Source organism: Pseudopipra pipra, chromosome 3, assembly GCF_036250125.1.
Source record: "Pseudopipra pipra isolate bDixPip1 chromosome 3, bDixPip1.hap1, whole genome shotgun sequence".
NCBI classification, from domain to species: Eukaryota; Metazoa; Chordata; class Aves; order Passeriformes; family Pipridae; genus Pseudopipra; species Pseudopipra pipra.
Genome location: NC_087551.1, coordinates 23,498,149 through 23,520,403, shown reverse-complemented (window position 1 = coordinate 23,520,403; position 22,255 = coordinate 23,498,149). Strand labels below are relative to the sequence as shown.

Sequence of the window (22,255 nt, the reverse complement as noted above, 5' to 3'; positions counted from 1 at the left end):
CAGCTTCAGGAAGCTCTGCAGGGTCTACATGGGAGGAGCTGGAGTGCCTGCTTCCTGGCTCCATCTGCCAGCTGGGGACACAGCCCCCTCCCACCCGGTAGCTAAGCTGTAGGCACTTAACTCTGGGCTGTTTTGGCAATAACATCTAGGTTTCTAATGTCAGCAAAAGGTTTGGGGCACTGAACTTAATGATTTAACCAGTGTTTTGGCGCTTGGGCCATCTGGAAGCTCTCCCATTTCCATTGCGATCAAAGGTAGCTGACTGGTAGTTTTGCTTTGACTGCAAACAGGTGGTGGTGGGCAGGGTTTCTATCTTTCCTAGATGCAGCTGGGAGAAAACTAAACACAGCCGTCCATCAGTAATGAAACTTTTTCTATTAAAAGGAAGCATTATGATTTAGATTAAAATTTCATTTGAAATAAATGAATCTCTTTGAAAACATGAGCCTCCTTGGAAAGTGAATTAAAAATGATTTCTTCAATATTCCCCAGTTATCTGCCCTTTGCCATTTTTTGTGGTGAATGCGAGGGAAGAAAAGTACTTTAAACGCTTCTTGGTTTTTTAATACAAAACTTCACAATCTTTTGTGAGAAACATGCTAGCAACTGGATAGTGAGAGAAAACTCAGGTCATATTTGTAAAACTGAGTGTTCTTGCATATGAATATTCTCATTAATGCTTTGTGACCCAAAAGGATTTAATTTCTCATTAAACATTTTTGGGGTAATGTAACAAGTCTTGCCTGCAGCCAACATTAGCTTAAATATTTTAAAGGGTCTGAATTTGTCAAGGTCTCTCTAAACATTGCATTAAGCTGGTGAGGTGAGAGAACCTTACAGAGCTTAAATAGCTTTGCCAACAGCCCAGCAGAATTGCTAGATGATATAAAAAATTGACATTCACAGTAAGAACAAGACTTTCATCTCCTAATGGAAAGTTTGCCAAATGGTATTCCAAATACCTCTGGTTATTTCTTTATTTCAGGTGCAAATATGTGTGGCTCAACCTTCAAAGTCATGTTTACGGGAGATGTTTCTGTGATTTAAAACAGATCTATTCATGGAGGACCCAGTCTTGCAAAGACTTACAGGTGTGCTTTATTTATGCACTCTACATAGCTCCATCCAAATCAATGGCAGCTTGAACTGACAAAATAGGAATTGTAAGAACTGCCTCAGAAGTAAGAATTTGCAGAACTGGGCCTGAAATCTTTTTATTATGAAGCAGAGATATAGTTTGAAATCAATTGTCTAAGGCCTTGTAAAGAGGATTAAAAATAGATAAATTAAGGAAGCCCTACTCCAGTTCTAGAGGGAATTCCCCTCTAGTTCTCACCCTATGTCATACTACACTTTTCATTTCAATCAAATTTTTTTTGTAGTGACAGTCGTTGGGATAATTTAGAAGCAAAATGAGTGGTACCTTGGCTATTCAGATTTATCCTCAAAATGCTTCAGGGTCACATTCAGCATTGATTTTGCAACTAATAACCCAGAATGTTATAATTCTCCAGGCATACTGGTGCCCTGACAAAACTTTTCATACACGTCCACAAATGAACACCTCCCTGTACAGAAACACAAGCGATTTCTGTTGTCAGGATGTAAGATGGAAGACTTTATTATTGCTTTTTTAACTTTTGCTGTGTTGCCTGTATAACTGCCCAACTCAAAACACTATGACAGTAAAACAGTTAACCCTTGAATGCTTTGAAACTTAAAAGAGGCATTGGAATTTTGAGCATCTAATGTTCCCTGAAATAAAACACAAAGTCTTCACACATTAAATGTATGTACAAGAAGTTTGCCATTACAAGCAAATTAACATTTTTTTTCACCTGGTTCTGGATAAGACATTCCACGACCAATGGCTAAGAAAAGAGGGGGGGGGAATCACAGATGGCATGCATCTTGCTCTGTGACCTTACTTCAGGAAGAAATTCAGAGACATGTGTAAGAAAGCTCTTGGACATAACAGCAGTTAAACAGGTGCTTTACTTGCACTTACTTCAGGATTTAAATATATTTACAATCACATGCATGTGGAAGTAAGAGCAGTGTATGAAGGTTTCAAGTAATAACAGCTCTTCTGAGTAATTCTTAACTGGTTATAAATGCTCCTCTTAGAGGTTTTCTGAAGATACCAGAATAAAAACTTTTTAATGTAGAGTCATTAAAAGAAAAGAAACGGTATGTTTTCCAAGGGAATGGTTGTCAGATCTCTTATGATTGTTCTGTAGATTACCACTTCAAGAAAACTAACAAAATGGTTATTGGATTTAAAAGGTATTCTCTGTAAGTAAATGTCACTGTTAAATACCTCAGCTATTATGTTTGTGTTTGCATTACTTTAGGGATTTAGATGGTACCATTTGCATATTTTATCCAATTCTCTAATGTTCACTTTGTGAGTTAAAATCAAGATAAATTGCGTAAATGGAACAGCTTGCTGGCTGTGGATAAGCTGATTTAAACTACTGTACATGGGATGAAAAGTAAGGCGCTTTGTTATTCGGAAGGCACATACACAGTATGCTTTGTTTGTGAAAGTGACATGTTTAATAGCGTGCAAGTTTTAGTTTGAAATCAAAGCAGAGTCTATAGAAATATAGTTAAGACTGGCATCTTTGCCTTGGGAGGGGAAGGCTAAGAATGTATGTTTAGTTGTGTCAGGGTTGGGGGGGGTGCAAATAATTTTGCTATATAACATCCTCTCAAAATTTCTATTTATGTGCTTCAAACGCACTCCAGATGTTTTGAGGTACTCTTAATTACATGGTGTTCTCTTCCCCCTTCTCTTCTCTTCATCTACTGTGCACAACGTTTTCTTCTAACAGCGTGATGTACCTTTCCTTGTTTTCCTTAAAGGAGGTCTAGCCAGCCCAGGAATGGTTGGCAAAGCCTGGCCTGTGGCATTTAGAAGTTCCTTTCTGATAGTCTGCCTAGAAATCTGTTCTTTCATCTTCAAATTTCTCCTTTAAAGTTTTGTAAGAGATTGACTTTTGGTCCCCCAAGTTGATGTTTTATTTTTAAATACTCACCTAGCCTGCATTTTTTGATACTAAGCATCTCCCACAGGTCTAATCTTCCTGTTTGTAATTTTCATGGATCTTAAGCGGGACCATTGTTGCCTATCCTTGTAAAACAACGTGGATGGACATGACCAATTACTACCCTCAGATCTACTTATCTTGACATCCTTTTCTCTTTGCAAAATATTTTGTTGCTTCCCTTCATTTGTCTGCCTTTGGTTCATTGACCACCAAATAACTGCTGAGTTTTCTTTTCCTGTGAGTACGTGAGTGAAGATAAATTTTTTGTATAATGGCACCGCATTTTTCAGCTAAGTCTGCCCTCCTTGCACATCTAGAGTAAATGTGTAATCTGTTTATGAACTATTAAGAAACTTTGCTACAAGGGTGTTTCTTTGAGATGTGTTAGGCTGCCATGAGGACCCACGGTTACTTTTATGTGCTAGTAGTCCCTGAATTGGGGATTTTGAGCTGCGCCGTGGATTTTCTGTGATTAGAAATGAGAATAGTCTTAAAAGCTGCACAAAAGCTTCAAATGATATATTTATGTAATGCTGTTCTACATATGGTGCAGCAGGTCAGCATACTCTACAGCAACTTCTCCGTTTGTTTAAACCCTGGATACACTACAGGGTTCACAGGACAGAGGGACTGAAGGGATAGATTGAAGGTAGACAGTAGTATTGGTAAGAAGGAGAAAAGTTAGGAAGCATGCAGATAAAAAAGACATCAAATTGCAGTAGCCATTGCCCCTTGAACTCTCTCTCTCCCTTCCTTCTTCCTTCCCTTCTCACAGATTTCGTGAGCAAACTGCTAACAACTTTCCGAATGTACTGTAAGAGTCTCCTTTTCTTCCCTATCCCACCAAGGGAGAGTGAGCGAGGGGCTGTGTAGGGCTTAGTTGCTGGCCAGGGTTAAACCATAACAAATTGTTTTTTTACAAAGTATGTGTTGTGTTGTAAATGATAATACAGAAGTAATATGTTTCTTCCACATCTGGCTTAATAATGTGTTTTAGTGGTTTATTCTCTGTTGCGCTCAAGTGTAAGTGTAATCAAAAGAGTACTCTTCTGTGAAAACACACAGGGAAAGTATTGAGAAATTAGATTCCAAACTACCAGGATGCTAAAAAATAAGCAAAATGCATTTTTGTAACAATTTTGGTTATGTCAGAGAGCACAAAGTGTCTGGCATTGAGGCAGGCTCTGCCCCTGGCTGCACACTGAGTTGTCTATTGCTTGTATGCAGACCTGCCAGCGTAAGCATGTATGGATGAGTACATCACATGGATAGGATGTGCATGGATGAAGAGGTAGCAGGTTTTTTTCCTCATTTGTTCTGTAATGTAACAATAAATTTTTCACAATATTTTTTCTGTGTAAAAAACACAGGAACTTACAGATCTGCTCTTCACACTGTCTGTTAGAAATGACTCAACATCAATCACTCCTCCATACCCACTTAAAAATTGCCAGTGGGAATGCCCTGATGGGGGGAGGCAAGACCACACTATCTGAGAGTAATTACTGCTCTTGTGACAAGGAATGGCAGCCAGCTGCCTTTCCATTTTCTCATGGCACCAGCAGGGAAGGAGAGGGGCATTGCTTTCTGCTTTGCATTTCTCCTCTGGGAAGGGAGGCAGACTCTCCACAGTACTGGAGGGGAAGGTCAAAGTGTTAGTAAAGATTTTGACTCATTTTGGCTTCTGTCCTTCTTCAGACAGGTTTTCACACAGATAGCACAAGTGTATTTTCTGTTGCACATTCGCCATGGGTTTCATTAGGAGCTAGAACTTCACTAACCTTGAACATTCATCAGAATTATGAGTTATTGCCGCTCAATCATCTAGCTACCGCTGTTAAACACTAAAAATCAGAAAATAGCCTATTTTTCTCTGCACAGTAAACTGAAAATGCTTCAGGCCAACCTAAACTGAGCTGCAATTGGAAATGAACAAGTTGGTGCTGCTGAGCTGTTCCGGGCAATGGCAGTGCCAGTGGAGGCTGCCTGTGCTGACAAGATGGCTGGAGCATACAAAACAGTCTCACTGCAGGAAAGGGGACTGTGCAGAAATCCAGAGCTACTTCTGCAGTGAAAGCTACCTTTTGTGCCATGGATTTAACCCAGGGCCTTATGAAGTCAGCAGAAGGGTTTCTCTGGGGATTAGAGTCAGGTCTCTGTCACAGGTAGTGTCTGGGTTACTTTTAAGTGCTGTGTTTCAGTAAATGTGTGGCAAGACAGAGAATGAGCTTTTCTGAGCATGGCAGGGCTGGCAGTGTCCTGTTTCGGGCTCCTCCAGGTGAAGCTCTGTGAAACAAAGCACTGCTGTGCTTGCAGGGCCGTAGGGGCACGGAGGTGCTCCTCTCAGGGATGTGGTTTCCCTGCCTCTGAGCAGGGCTGACAGCCCTCCTCCTGCCAGCCTGGAGCAATGGGCCCTGCCTAAAAAATAAACCAATTAGCCTTTAAAAAGGGCTCTCTCATTTCTATAATCCTTTTTGTAGAAGGAATTTGCTGAAGCAGCGGGATCTGTGGCTCTGCTCTTTTCACCTTCCATGCCACAGTCCTGCAGGGAATTCACCTGGTTTCAGACTGCTAAGATGAACATCTCTGCTATGAGATTAATTGATTGCGATTGCAAGTGTCTGTTATTCTCACATTGTTTAAACGTAGGAAGGGGAGAGAGAAGAAAAACACAACATAAATAGACTCTATTGATCTTAAGTTCTATTTATTTTCATATGTTTAGTGAAAAAGCATGCCCATGCTTGAAAACATTATAAATGTAATCAGATGTTCCCTGTAGCAGGTTGAATTAAAAACGTGTACTGATGTTATGCTTAAAGAGCATTTAGAGCATTTGACAGTTGTTTTTTTAATGACTTTTCTGCTTACCCTTTAATTATGCTCATCACTTTCTTTTACCCTGTTACTTATTTTCTTACTTCCTAAGATCAGGAAAAAAGCAGTGTGTTAATTTCCCTTTTAAATTTTTAAGCTAATATTTATCTCTGAATGTGAAAACTGATAACGAGAGAGAAAAACTTCACTGCAAAAAATTTTCTTTAATTATCTTAGTAAGTAGGAATAGTCTCAAATGAGTACAGTGTGTCATGCCGAAGGAGTGACAGCTGAGGAGAGCTGTCACTGATAGTTCTCATATAGCACACCTCCTCTCTGGTACCCATGAGCTGGATGGTGACTCCATTGCCTGATGGGCTTCTTCAAGGTGTTGACAGAAATATGCAACTTCTTCAAATAAATTCTGGCCACTGGCCATGCTTTACTCAGAAAATGCCAGGAGTGGATGTAGTTATTTAGGAAGGATGGAAGTGAAATGACCCACAAAAGAGCGTCAGTTTTCAGAATCCCATTGCTTCTGTTTTTTTTACGGAAGGAGCACTGCTTTCTGGACACTTACAAGCATCAAGTAATGACTAATATTCTGACTCTTGGATTCAATTTAAATACAGAATACATGCAGAATGCTTCATATGGGTTTTGGGACTTTTTTGGTACATGTACTCTGAAGGTCATTAGGAAGACATGATCCTGAGAGTATAATATAAGACCACAATAGGAAATATTTTCACTTCATATAATGTTTCATGAAAGAAATAAAAAGAAAGAAATCACAAACTTCTAAAAATAAAACATGTTTGCATGTAAGTCTATTTCTGACAAAAGGAAAATGGTCTATGGGTTATGACTGTGTATAATGCTTTAAATTTTTTGTTAAGAGTTCTATCATTTAAATTCACATGAAGATTACGGGTAATTTTTGTAGTTGACTTAGAACTATTCCAGTTTAAATAACCTGAGTATTTGCCATTTGTAATTCTGAGAATGTAGTTTCTGCTATACATTGCCTAATAGAGAGTTCCCAGGACCACAAAACTGTCTTTTTGCCAAATGTTACATGCACAGATTTCATGAAGTGGTCTGCAGCTTTGCAGAAACTAGGGCAAGCTCTGTAAGTAGAGCATGTCAGGTAATTATTCAAATTTTTTTTTATGCTAGAAATTAACACATTTGTTCTGTGGTGGATGTCTTTCTGAGATTTCTGTGAAATCTCTAACAAAGTTGCTTATCTGTTGTTTCACCTACAGGTACATTTATGTTCCAATGGGAGGATCTCAGTCCAGTTTGCTTGGAATGCTATTTTCTACAGCCCTCACTTTTGCCTTTGTAAGCTATTGGCACGGAGGACAGAGTTATTTGTGGTACTGGGGCGCACTTAATTGGTTTGGAGTAATTGTGGAAAACGGCATCAAGAGGATACTTTCTATTTCACTTATTCAAGATTTAATTGTAAGTTGAATCTCTCTTTATTTCTGTTCTTGTTTCCTGGCTCCATGCTCATCTGAAGTTCCTGGTTACCAGTTTGGTTAACCAAGATTAAAGTCATGGATAACAGATAAAAGAGTTAGCATTCCCTTGCTCACCCTCCAGTATCAGCGGTAGTAGCTAGTTCTTATAACTGGAATTTTGCAAAGTATCATTAAAGCAAACAGTGGAAATATGCGTGGTCTTAAAAGCTTCCTCTGCAGTCCTAGAGTAAGCAGATGCTTGTCACGTTGTATATGGCTGAACAGAAGCCAGTTTTAACATTTGTATTCTGATTTCACTCAGGATGGCCTTAAAATATTCATCTTCACTAAAATTAGGAGTGTATATTTCTAACCATGTGTTTCCTGGACAAATGAGCATGTAGCAGCTGCTTGCATCTGGGAACAAGCTTACACTGGGAAATGTTATGCCACTAAAGATCCAAGTAAAGAAACTATTATTTTGCCTTGAAGTCCTCTGATATTTTCACTTTACTTATACTTTTGACCTTCATGCTGTCATTTCCAAAGGACAAAATTGACTTTGACGTGCAATCATATGCAAAAAGCACTATTTTAATTTTTAAAAAATTTTAATGACTATTTTTTAATGTTGATGGTCATTTTAATCTGCAGGTTTGCTCTCTACTTAATCCCAAATCTTCCAATAACTGTAAGAATAAATAATTCATATGCCTTGCTTCCTTCCTGTGATAAGGCACAGAATTTCTACTCCTATATAGTGTTGTTGGAGTAGAGAACTCACTCTGCAGCCTGATGGAATCCTGATGCTCAAGTAATGATGCTTGTTCTCCATCCCAGCCATTTCAGTTTTCACTGTTGTAGCATCCCATGTGTGGTAGCTGATGCAACTCAGTAATTTAGGAGCCAATAACAGCCAGTGCTACCTTATATCACCCAATTGTCCATCACTGTGATTTCAGTGATAGTCTGGAAGCAGCTTTTTACCTTCCTAGAGAAGGAGTTTATCAGATCCGTTAATCTTCCCTCTAGGGTGTAACTGAGCTTCACCATCTGATCGGCTGCATATGTTTGTCTCTAGACTGGAGGACAACATAGCTTTTTAGGCATCCAGCTGTATGTGGAAATATAATTGTAGGGGCTTTTTATCTGGTGTCACATATAGTAGAAATTTTAAAAGAACTCTTAAGGAATTAAGTGCTTAAATATCACAGAAATTATAATGGCTGTGGCATTATGAAGGTGGGGGGTTTATATGTTGGATTAATTTCTAACATGTAGTTCTACTTATAGTTAACTGATGCTGGCACAAGGGTTCTTTTTTGCATAAATGAACTCCCTAACAATGAACCCAGTGCATTTTACTCCCTTTCCTCTTCCTTGTTTTCATCCAGTGTTTTTATTGGCCTATCTAGTGTCTTCCATGTCTCCTTGTTTGTTCATTTCTGTTTGGAAACATAGCTGTTGACCTTCCTTAGAAGACACTTTCACATCTTTCCCTGAAATATTTCTGAAGCCAATATTTTTAATATGAATACTCTTGGCATCTAAATTAGTGCATTAGACAGATCTTGCTGCATTCAGTAATGGCTGAGTCATGATTTGCCTTGTGCCTTGAAGGTTTCTCTACAATGATGTGAGCTACAGTCTTTGCAAACCGCTCCTTATTGCTCTTTCCTCACTCTTCTAACTAACTCCCATTTTCTTCTAGAATGTTGAGACTGGGGAACAGATGAGTAGTTGGATTTTGACATTTCCTTATCAAGGGATGGAGTGATATGACATTCTCTGAGATGTACCACTTTTAAAAGAAACCGAAAATTTCTTAATGCCCTGTATAAATTTCCCCCATGTAATCTGGCTTTTGGAAACATTTCTATAATCCTGTTTTAGTGAGAGGTGTGCTGCAAGCCTAGTCACTATGGTGTTGAAGACTCCCTTCTGGGGACTGGGTTTTTCACTTAAATGTCATCTGACAAGCTGAAATCCTTTGCATTCTTGAGCTTCACTCAGTGTCTGTGTTGGCTCTTGAGGCCTATTTTTGAGAATGAAAGTTTATTTTTGTCCCCAGAATAGCAGATGAGTTTCTGAAAATATACAAAGCACAGGTATACGCTTTTTTTAACCCATTCTGTTTACCAAACCTCCTCATGTATTATTGTTAAATTGAGTTACATAGTTAAGTTGAGCAGGAGGTATTTAATTAATAAAATATAAAAAAATCTAGAAGTGTAAGTTGAATTTTAATTCTCTGTTTTTAAGATGGAATTAATGACAAATAATAACAAAAACGGTATCAAAACTGTCTCCTTCCCCCCCCATATTGTCTCAGTTTTCTTGCAAAGGGAAGATTTAGAAATCTAAATAAAGCACATTCAAGTCTCATCCTTCACTGAATCCTTGTGTGACTAAATATATATATACATATATATATATAAAGACCCTATATTTATGCAGATTTTATGGTAGTTTCAGTCTCAGCACTTCAAACCTAGTGCAATATGAGGAAATAACACTTTTGTAGCAGTCTGACATGTTTTAAATGTCATCTCAGGCATATTGAGCTAGAATGAACAAAGAAGCATGGGCATTATTTGTGAGAAGTAAAATTGGCATACAAAGAAATATTTACTGAAAACAGTAAATTTCCTGACCCAAAAAAATTGGTTCTGAAACTTTTTAATTTGTACTGGTTTCAAAGTAGTGTGTGGCTTCCTGATTTCAACTTTAAAAGAGCTGATTCTGCTTATGTACTTTTCAGCTTACACAGTTCTGAACTTTCATGTTTCAGTAAGTTGTGTTATGAGAAGTTGTCTACAAATCTTTTTTTCCCCCTAGAGATTAATTGTTAGTTATCGGTAAATTAGAACTGAATTAATTAATATTGTCTTTTCAGCAAAACATTATGTATAAAACAAAAATAAATGCTATGCATTGTAAACTAGGGCTTATCTGGGAACTTTATATTAAACGGGAGAAGTTTCATCGTGTTTCTAGCAATTTTTTTGTTTTTGTTTTTGTTTTTTAATTTTTCAAGTGATATTTAGACCTGTACTGAGCAAAGTAGTGCTTTGCTTCACTGATTCTGTATTCATTTCTTACAGATGAACAGAGACTCCAGTGGTAACTCATTTGAAATCAGCGATAGAATTTGTATTGACTTTTAATAAATAATGTGTCAGATTTCTGAAAGAAAATGCTTATGGCTATCCTTCTTGCAGCGTTTTAATTTTTTTTCCTTAAGGAAAGCGACATATAGATCTATAAAAAAAAATTAGATCTTGGTACAAAAATAGATTTAGAATTATTTGAACCTTAGAATAGCTGGCAACACCTTTAAATCAATGGATTTTTAAAAAAGAAAAATTTGGAAATCATCCAAAAGGAAGATGTAGCAAGGGTGGGTGAAGTTGGCAGATGGATAAAATTAAAGTTTTAATGTAAATTGAAACAGAAACATTTATCTTTTTAGTTCTTTCTTACAGTGAAAACATGTCATTCAGTTTAGTAAGTTTTTTTTTTTAATTGAGTTGTAAAGGTCTCTCTTTTAACAATCACACTATGATGACTTTTTAGTTTAAGATCTTATTTCTAGATTTATTTAGTAAGAAGCTAAATATGCCATAAAAAATTCATTTTGAGAAACCAACTAATTTTAAGCATGGCATGTTTTAAAGTAATTTGTACTATCCTTGTAAATGTTTTGGTTTTTTTAAAGTATAAAATACTTTGATTTCTACATTTTCATTTATGGCTGGAATGAGGTGCACTAATTAATTCTATTTCAGTATGCTGAAATTTCCTACCCAACCCCTCTTTGCAAAAGGGAAAATATTTTGTATGATGTCCATGATTTTGATTAGTGTGATTCCTCTTCTTTCCTCAGAAGAATGAACATACGTTTGTCTTTACAGTTAAAATATCTCCATTGTTTTGGATAACAGACATGTGGTACATCTGACAATTGATACCTTTAGCTTTGCAGAGAACAGAATTTTAGATGCCTTTCAGAGTTTAGGTGTGGTGGTGGGGAGGGGCTGTCAATTTTTTTTCTCTGCCTAATTTTGTTTACCCTGTTGATTCTGCTAGATGCATTAAAATCTCTACAGTTGTTCATAATAGCTATGCATTATATAGTGGTCCTGCAGACAGCTGGTGTGGAGCATGGAAAGGTTCTGACTGGTGAGCCTGACCTCTGGGCTGTGATTCGAAAGGGAATTACCTGATGTAACAGCTCATTGCTGTTGAAGAGGGAAAGGTTTAATTTCTCTTTTCTCCCTTCCTTGCAGTCTCGCTCCTTCCTCCTCCACATGCCTTCCTGCTGGAATCTTTGCTGAGCTGACTTAGCTCTTTACCCCAGCAGAAAGCTTTACTTCCTTTGGTTATTTTATTGCTAGATGATTTGACCAATGAAGAGGAATCTGAAAAGCACACAAACCAGTACAATGCAAGAACCAAAATCCAAGGAAAAGAAGTGGAAGAGGAGGAACTCAACTACTTGGAACCTCCCTCTTGCAAATGTACCTAAACAGTACAGGCTAGTAGATTGAGCCTCTGTGTTTAAAGGCAGTGGGACAAAGAAACCAATTAGGTTCCGCTGCAGTAATTATTCAGCCCTGTGTTAGGGCCCAAATTCAACCTAACCAAGCTCAAATTCCTGTGAATTTCACAGCCACTAAACAAATGTATAACTATTTCCTTTAATGACAGAATTTATTTTTGCATGTAGAACTCACTTTGAACTGTTGTGAGATAAGTAAAATTTCCTTCTGCAGCTGAGGCAAGATGTGACCAAACAATAGGAAGTCATTCGAGGGAGATATGTTTGTTGATCATCTTGTGAGATAAAATCTTCAATAATATCTCTGCAATAAATAAAGACCCTTCTCAGCTGTTCTTCAGCACACACTAGGCTTTGATCTTTGTTTTGCTTCATTTGGTGGAAAAAGTATTTATATCACTTGTTTACTGTTGTCAAGCATGTCTGGCCTTTTCTTTTTTACTAATAGTTTTGTTTAATTCATACATATTTTTATTGAAACATGGTGATTCAATTAAGTGACAAGCATTGCCAATGATACTTTCTTCATAACATTTTTATATACTTGCTCTAGGCTTCTGTTGAGTTTGTCACTTCGCTCTCGTGAAGCCTTCCTCAAACTCATATTCTCTAGTGCAGAATTGTTTTTTGAGATTAGGTACTACTCATAATGTCAAAACCTAGACCACTGGAAGGGGCTATCCACCCATTCCATACCCCCCCACCTCAACCTTGAGTTCAGCCATATCACTGCTCTAACCAGAAATCTTTACTATCCAAAGTAGATGTACTCTGAGTCAAAACTGGCAGAAACTTCCCTTCCTAGATGTGAAGGCAGACTTGTGACAATTGGTCTTTGTGTGGTACCTAGAAGCAGCAAGCTGAGTTGTTGAGGTGCTGTTTTGTACTGAGCTGCTGAATGACCATCAAAGGTAAATAGGGGCTGGCTGATGTATCCTTATCATTCCAGTGACTTCTAGCTTTGCCAGCAATAATTCTGAGTCAAGCAATTCTTGCCACGTTTCTGTTTTTGCTTGATTTTATTCTTTTCTCTCTTCTCTGCCCTCTTGTTAGGGTTCATTTGTCTTCACAGAAGTAAATCCCATAACATTTTGAGAGCCCAACTGACAATGCACGCACACAGACACACTTGCATTGGGACACTGTCTTTTCTTTTACTGAGGGAAGTTCTTGCCTCAGACTCAGTAACAAAGACTGAAAACATAGTAGGAGTTGTTTTGTGTGAGGGACAAGTGTATGCAATATGATACCGGCTTTTATATGCTGAATGACAAAAATGACTGCAGAAAGATTTCAGAGATAACACATTCTGTTGTTTCCTACCTTTTGAGTACAGGCATCCATTTTTTGTCAAATCTGTGCAAAAATTATTATTTTTCATGCCAGCACTGGAGAAACTGTTGTGATTTTCTGCCCGTCTTTAACCATTACTGCTCTGTTTCAGAGCACAATGTCAGCTTGGAAGCCCCTTGCATAGCTGCTCAGCTGTCACAATAGAAAAAACTTTTCTCCCACCTACCAGAATTATTTACTCTTTGTTTTGGAGATGTTGGGCAGTTTTCTGGTGGCCAGTTCATAATGCAGTTTCAAAAGGAAGTAAATCATGCTGTGGTGTGAAAACAAGGCAGACTGATGGTGGTTATGTACTGCTTTGTTACAGTTACTTGAATTCAGCCTCCCCCTGTGGTTCACCTCAAAAATTAGTCCAGGCATTGGGTGTCAGCAGTTACAGAAATACAAGTTAAAGTACTGAGGAGTGGTTGCACTCTGATCTTTCTGCTGTGCCTTGAGCTACAGAAACTTGCCACAGGGGAAGTGAGGTCTGTATTTGCTGGGAGTGTTTATCAGATGTCTCCATTGGGATTATTACTGTATATTATTTATTTGATAATAGTTTCATGATGGCGGTGTTGGGGAGGGCCATGAGGGCAGGATGAAAATGTAGCACTAATGATTGATGAAGTTAAATCCCTTCCCAACTGGATTACAGTTTAAAAGGTAAAAATGTTAAAATGTGGATGAGGGAGCTGAAAGAATCAGAATGAGCATAATGGGAACCAGAAGAACAAAACTAGGGATGTCGAGGACCTGGACACAGAGGAGAGTGCGTGACTCTCTCGATTCAGTCCTCCTTGGTGAGAGCTGAGACACATTTATAGGAGTATGTACACTGCCATTACTTGGTTAAATTCCCTGCTTTAAACATAAGACAGAAAAGAGGATGGTGCATTTCAATGCTGTTCATTTCACACTTTTCACAAGCTGCCACTTTAAAAAAATAAATGTTTGGGCAGGTTCTTTGATGGTGAAGAGTTAAATGTAGGAGCAAGCATAGAAATTTACTTTTGTGTATGTCAAACTTTCACACATGCATCTGTAAGTGTAGTGGATACATATGAACCGGTAGGAGGCTTTCTTCAAACAGAAGGGGGAGTTGGCTGTTTGCTGAGAGATGCTATAAATGTAGATCCTTCGGAAAATCTAAAAATGAAATGGTGCTAGTGCAAGACAGCGTTTTGTTGAGTGAATGTTTAGTAAGACATCAATAGAGAAGATGAGTATCTTCTCAAATGCTATATATAGCATTTATTCCTAAATTCAGAATCAAGTTCTATTTGTGAAAATAGATCTTAACTGACAGCTGCTTGATTTTAATTGTGTGGTCCTCTTTTTATAGGAGTGATGTAGGGAATTACAGGTTGTTTGCATCATCCTGTCTCTTGGTAAAATGCTGTCAGTTCCTGCCTTCATGTGTGAACTTTCCAGGAGCTAATTTTTACCTTTGCTTTGGAAGGAAAGTATATACCTTGAAAAGAAACAGGATATGACCTCAGACCACAGTTCAGCTTGGGCAGAAAGAAGGGAACAACTGCAAGCAAAATAAAATGCAAGAAAAATAAAGCAAAGTGAAGTAAAGGGGACTGGTTCTGGGTTAGAGTTAGTTGAAGAACAGAGCAAACAGGAATAACTGCCATGATTCCTGAAGGGTACAGTGTATGTTGATGGGGAAGTAAATTTATTCTTCTGTTTGATGTGGCAGTTATTGATGGATAAGATCTGGTAGCACATCTCATTCACTTGCAGGCCTGTTCTTTGCCTCATTACTGTTACAGCCCTAGGGACTCCACAGTTTCTTTCGGATTATTTCATAAATGAATATTTTGTACATGTATTCAAACAGAATTCTTTATTTTTGTTGTGTTTCTGTTCTGTGGTACAGTCTCTACTCTCACTGTATTGAGTGTCTGTCCCTCAGCTTCAGAGTGCAGGAGTGTGTATCCTTTTGAGATGTCAGCCTCTCATCAGTTGCCTTTCCCCTGCTCCTGCTGATCTTTGAGCCTAACTTCTATCATTAATGAGCACATGTAGTCCCTCCTTTTGTTTCTGCAGTCTCCCAAACACACTTTTGTCACCATTACCCACTGACAATGTGAATTAACAAGCATAAGATGCCCTATTGCTTGGACCCAACCCATCTTCATTTCTGCTGCTCACTTTAAAAATTAAATAAATTGACATTCTCTTTGGCAAAGCTCTGTCACAATTTTCAGCCTTTCCTCCGTCCCATCTGCTTCCCCAGCTGCTCAGTCACACCCTGCCCTCCATTTTCAGTGTGCTGAACTGCAGATAGATAAAATAGCCGGTAACTGTTAGTCAGGATGTGTCGCTTCCCTTCCCACTGTCCCATCTGCTCCTCGCTCTCTTTCAGCTCTTCACCCATGCTCCTGTTTTTATGCTGTCCCGTTATTTTTGGCAAATGGCTGCATTGCGGATGACCCAGATTCAGGGTATGCGTTGAGGTGTTCACTCTTGTGGTGATTCCTGGGGTTCAGCGTTAGACACTGAAGAGTTGGCTTGTCATTTAACTGAGCACATTTTCTGAAAGGAAGCACTTTTAAGATTGACTGGGTGGTCTCTCTTGCTTCTGTAGAAAAGCATCGAAATTGGGGGTGGGGAGGGGCTTATTCTTCAGTTGTGGTACAGTGAAGGGTGAAAACCGAAGCTCAGAAAACTGCACTGGCAAATGGAACTCCAACAAGTGATTTGAGTTCTTTTCCAAGCATTTTGCTGATATGCATAAAAGCAGCACCCGTGCCCCTCCCGTACTGGGCACCTTTTCCCACAAACATTTTACCCATCCGTGTACTCTCCCAAAAAATCCTTGTAAACCCTAAATAGCAGACTATTGCGAAGAATTTAGGTTTTGTGACGTAAAGATGAGTCAACATTGTATTAGCATTATTTGTCTAATAAAAACCGTCAGGAAATAGAAAAGATGCAATTTTACTAACTGTAGGAAGCACACTTACTCTCCTCTCATACTCTAGGAGAAGGAGTGAAAGACAATGCAGGTCTTGGTGTTACATTCATGGTAGTTAATTTACTTGATTTCTTTAACACAACAAATAGTACAATTTCTATATCTTATTTTAAAATTATTATGGATAAATTGGCTGATAGATTTAAGTGGGAGAGAATGAAATGTGTAGAACAGATAGTAGTACAATATTGTATGTTTAAAAAAAGAAAACTCTTCTAAAGTTGTTCTAGATGAAAATAGAATAATGTAATCTCTAATTTTGCAGTTCATAGTACTAAGCATGTTTCATGTCACTCTGGCCATAGCATCTTGACAGTCTTATTCCATGGTGCACATGTTCACGTAAGAAATAATTCAACTGCTTCTCCAATTTTATCATATGCACTTGTTTTGCTATGTGCTTGGATTATCAATTCTCTGGATGGATAGCTCAAAAAGATATAAATGTGAATACCTGTTTTACTCCATGAAGATGGATGCTTGTTTAAAGTGCGGGCAGTTTAATTCATTTACATGGTACTTGTTAAAGTATTTTTACTATAACCAAAAGCTTATACTAAAAAAAAGTCAGCTCTACATCACTGACTTGATGTAGAAGTTTTCTTTAATCTGTCTCAGAACAGCTGTATAAATGAGATGTGTTGCAAATGCAGCGTGTGTAGATGTTTTCCATCTTCTGAGCATTTGCTAAAAAGGTACCAGCTAATGTCTCTCAGGGGACGCTTCTTGCTACTTGACACTCCGTCATCAGACTGGGTTTGCAGTGTGGTAGAAAACATGCACCCCAGTTCCTGAGCCCTCCCTAAACCAGTGTGATGCCTGTGGCCTGCTCCCAGAACAAGGTACTGCAGTTGGATTCAGCAGCCCTCTGAACAGTGAGCCTTTGGGACATGCCAAATCCTCATGGTGCCACCACTACTGCTAGAAGAAGTTTAGGAATGGTTGCCATAGGAAAATGTAGGATTGTTTCCCTGAAGAAATACTGGTGGATATATTTCTGTAAAAGACTTCAGTGTGATATTTTGTATAGGATTGCCTAGTTTTCACTGCTGTACAGAATTCGGCCTTAGGTGTCTCCTCAACTTCACAGAAACATAGAATGGTTTGGGTTGGAAGGGACCTTAAAGGTCAGCTGCTTCTAATGCCCCTGTTGTGGGCAGGAGCACCTTTCACTAAACCAGGGTGCTCAGGGCACCATCCAACCTGGCATTGAACACTTCCAGGGATGGGGCATCCGTGACTTCTCCAGGCAACCTGTTCCAGTGCCTCACCACTCTCACAGCAAAGAATTGTTTTCTAGTATCAAATCTAAAGCTACGCTCTTTCAGTTTGAAGAGATTCCCCCTTGTCCTGTCACTAATTATGGCTTGTCCTGTCACTACCAACTTCCACGTGGAAGGGAAGAACTTAGCCTGGTCAGTATTCCCCAAAGTATTTTCTCTGTTGTTCGCTAACTAGGAGATGTAAATGCATTTATCTGGACCCTCAATTTCATCTTTCCATGCCATTCAGTAATATTGTTGTACACAGTCCTGTAAAAATGCAGATGGTTTCAACCAAGCAGCCAAGGCTTCGTTGTCATTTTAACAGTAGGTGCTCTTTTACCCCTCTACCTCGTGGCCTTATTTCCAACAGGAAAAGAGGAAAGAGACAGCAGTAAAATCCAGAGAAACATCACCAATCCATAGCAGTTGTTTTTATTGCTGTAATGGAGGATATTGTTAAAAGCATTAAATAACATAATGAAGAGTTGTGGGTGCAGAGGGTTTTTTTAATTTTGCTTTGATGTAAACAACTTGCTGTACATTCAGAAAAATCTACATGCTTGTAGATACTTAAATAAAAAATCTTATTATTGTTATTCTAGATCAGCCTCATTTCTTTTCCGTGGCTAAATAATGCTTCCAGTGTATTAATCTGCTCACAATAGCTGCTTGGAATCTTTCCTATTTAGCTTTTTCTAGATGACTTGAGATTTTTAAAGAATGTGCTCTTTTTTTACCTTCATTGCAGCTGAATAAAAGTGGCGTTTACATCAAAGACTGTCAGGAAAATGTGTACTGCTTTTTTGGATCAATGCCTAGCAAAGTTAATGGAAATTAGCTACAGCAAAATCCAGAAAAGGTTCAGTGTTTGTCTAAACTGTTTCTGTCTTAAACTGCTCCTTTATACCTTATAAATGGCTAAAGGCTTTTATGGTCTATACTACAGTTAACTTGCATTGTTTAACATGCAGCACTTTTGTAGAGTGTGGTGTACTATATGTGACAGTTTATTTTTTTAGTAACTCCATTTAAAAAAAAGTAGAACTTTTTTAGCTATTCATATTGTTTTAGTCATACCCCTTTGGGTTGTAAAACAGGCAGACTTTGCAAACTTACTGAGTCTGATCAGTACGTTGGTGGAAATGCAGTTCAGCACCACCTGTCTGATGGGTTCATCTCTGTGTACAGCTTGAGCAGAAGATTTTTTACCCTTTCTTAATTCAAACTGTTTTCCCTTAGTGTTGACAAATAAGCTTGATAGACAGAGGGAGAGTGAAAGACGAAGCTCTTTTTGAGCTGCAGGTTAGTCAGAATTAGTTAGCGTAGAAGCAGGTAAGTTTGGTGACTCAACAAAAAAGTTCAAGCTAGCGTGATCATAACTTCTTGTTATTCAAACCTGGTTGTTAACATGGATTTAATAGCAAGATTTTGAATGTTTTTCTCTGTGTGCACACACATTTTGAAATGGCTTACATTTTTCATATGTGCGACCATACATTCAATCTATACATTTCTGGAAGAGAAAAACTTAAGATGTCCTCTGTGTGTGTGTGATCAGAAGGAGAATGTATTGGAAGACCTTGGGCAGCTTTGGGGATGCAAAGTATTAGAAAGGGAAAAAGTTATTTCACTGAGAAACTGTCTATGTCAGTGAATATTTATACAATTATATTCTCTACTTTTCATGCAAAATTTTCAGAGAAAAATCTCAGTCTCTGTTTTCATACATGACTGTTTTTCACAGCGTTGTATGGAAGATTGACTATTGCTGTATTGTACATACAGCCTGATGCAGAGCTTTCCTTAAACCTTATTTATCTCTGTTTTTGTGCTGACTCAAACTGACTCATACTAGACAGAGCTCTGACTGGGGCTAACATTCAATTTAGCAGAGATTTACTTTGCAGTAATATGTTGAAATTGTATTTTTATCCCTGTAACTGCAATTTATTTGAAGATTTGTCACTAACAGTAGAAACATTGTTTTGATGTTTACAGAACTAGCAATTTAATTTTCTAGATCTGTATTTTTAGACCTGTTTTGAGCATGTGTTTCTGTTATTTCAGGTATCTGAGCGTGAATTCTGGTCTGGCTGTAGCTATTAAAGATTAATTACTGCTCTTTTTTTTCCTGATGCTGCAGTCACAAGACTTTGTTTTCTGCAATGTCATCACTTGTGACATGGAGGCTGAGCAGCCCCCGAGACTTTCCCTAGTTTCCGTGCCCTGGCAAATACTCATCACTTCACACAAAGCATTCAGTCTTTTGTAGATTCAAGCACTATGTACAGAGGTTTTCAACCCAGGGCCATGATGAACAAGGTATTTTTCCTTGTGCACTAATGAGACAATATTTCCTTGTGAAGTGCTGTAATGGTCTTTAAAATTTCTTCTAGCAGCTGAATATTGGAGGTAGCTAAAACTCTCATCCTTCTTTTACCATCTTCTTGCAGTCTCTATGCTGCACTCACACCTCAGGTGATAATGCCAAATACAGATTAAAAAAAAATGTAAACTAGTATATAGTTAAGAGAGACCTACTTCATTTGTATCATTAGAACAACAGTACCAAAACCTTTACAATGGATAATTATGCTTCTCGAACATGAGCGGTAATATTTGCACTGACAAAAATATTTGGGATTGTGTCTATATGTATTTTTTTAGATGTATCTATTTAAGAGTCATTGCTATAACCAGTTCTGATCTGACTCCAGAATCTTTCAGTGATGACTTATTAATCAATCAAGGATTCATGACTTCTGAAGTTGTTTGATGTTGTGTACTGAAGTGCTTTATTCCATGTTGGAACCTATTGGATAGTATTACCCCTAGAATCATGTTGTTACTGTTGGCATCCTCAGTAAAAATTCATCAAGGAGAACATTCAATAAGAAAATAATTAAGACATTAAATGTATAGAAATGTGTCCAGTTCTGGGCTCCCCACTAAAGAGACATGGACATACTGGAGAGAGTCCAGCCAAGAGAATGAAGCTCTGCTGTTAAGAGGAGAAGTGGAGAGAGCTGGGACTGTTCAGCAGGGAGAAGAGAAGACTCAGGAATCTTATCCATGTGTATAAAATACCTAATTGTAGGGGAGAAGAAATCAAAGGCAGACTCTTCTCAGTGGTGTTTAGTGACAGGACAAAAGGCAGTGGGCTTTAGACTGAAATGCAAGAAATTCCATTTAACCTAAGAAAATCTTTTTTAACTGTGAGGGGGTTGGCCCAGTGAGGTTGTGCAGTCTTCATCATCGGAGATATTCAAAACCCAACCAGACACAGTCCTGAGTAGCCTGCTCCAGCTGACCCTGCTTTGATGTCCTTTCTAGGTAACCTCCAGAGATCCCTTTCAACCACAGCTATGATTCAACACCACTTTTTATCATAAAGTCGTACTCAAATGGTAGTGGTGAGAAGTTGTGTTAGATATTTTAAAATCTGTTCCATAAGGATTTGAACTTCTCTATAGAAGTTGTTTGTCATAACAGCAGTGTCTTTTTCTAAGGTTGCTTGGAAAATTTGCAGGGATTGTTAACTTCACCTGCACTTTTTGTTTTACCCCTCAGGAACGTTTCTTCTCGCCAAGAATTCGTCGTCGACTTCATGCTGTCCTAGCATCTGTTAGCACTTCAATGTTGATTTTATCAAATCTAATATTTCTTGGAGGAAATCAAGTTGGAAAAATCTACTGGAACAGGATCTTTATGGAAGGCAAGTTTATTTTTATGTGCTTTCTAGATAATAGAACTTTCCAAATATTACCTTGGGTGGGCTGAGCCAGGTTCTTCTCTCAGTGCACTAACTGGGAGTAACTTTTTTTCTGGTCCTGTTCAAAACAATCTAAAATCTGTCTGACAAAACCTAAATAACTAAGCAGGCTGCATGACTACAAAGACACATTGCCTTTCTCCCATCAAGTCTACAAAGAAAGTTATCAGGCTTCTCTGTCAGTGAAATCACTAAAGATTAAATAATAAATGTGTGACAAGGTAGCAAGGTTGGATTTTTTTCCCCCCATTCTGCATTTCATGTACATCAGTAAGAACAGGCATACTAAAGCCAACCCCATAGATTCTGTGGAAGGTTAGTGGATGAGATCTGCATGATACAGCATAATTGAGCCATTAATTGGGTTTTTTTGTAGTGAATCTGATGTCAGGGTAGGGACCTGCTGACTATTGAGGACAAGATTGAGGACAGGGGAGCTTGGGTGACAGTATCAGCCTGTGGTGTTGCTCAGTAAGCAGTTAGTGACACTGTGCTGTGAGCTGACACAGGAGACAAATTAAACTTTGATTTTTCTCTCAGAGCTCAGTGTAAGTAGGACCAGTTTTCTTTTTAGTGTTATTCCTGCCAGAGGCCCATATTGTCAAATAAGGATCTCATGGAGGAATATTTCTTCCTCATAAGGGAAGTACTAATGGGCTTCTGTGCCTAGAAGCATTCTCCTACAAAGACCACACTGTCTATTGCTCCTTCGTGAGGTGTTTTCTCCTCGTTCCTTGCAATGGCTTAGAAGTCAGTTCTGGAGATCCAAGGTCCTACTTAAGCATCCCAAAACAATGAAACTCTTAAAGAGTAAGTTATGTACATGAATGAAACGGTTTATCTTCTGTACTGAAGCAAAAAAACATTCAAACAGCTCAAAGAAAGGTACATTTTTAGCATAAAATATAGTGAAGCTTTTTGTTAATACTGAGCAGCAAAGATGGAGTGAAGTGTTAGTTCATGTTTAGTTTTTGTTCTTAAAGCATAAAATATTTGT

The 22,255-nt window shown here is 38.3% G+C and overlaps 1 protein-coding gene across 2 annotated transcripts in view; it reads left to right on the top strand.

Annotated features, from left to right (window-relative positions):
* HHAT (hedgehog acyltransferase) overlaps positions 1-22,255 on the top strand; it is a 145,602-nt gene that overhangs the window by 65,675 nt on the left and 57,672 nt on the right. For both annotated transcript variants that reach the window (XM_064648300.1, XM_064648299.1), the window contains 2 exons: positions 7,139-7,340; positions 21,057-21,201. In XM_064648300.1, the coding sequence (XP_064504370.1) occupies positions 7,139-7,340; positions 21,057-21,201 (347 nt within the window). The remainder of the gene's footprint in view (positions 1-7,138; positions 7,341-21,056; positions 21,202-22,255) is intronic.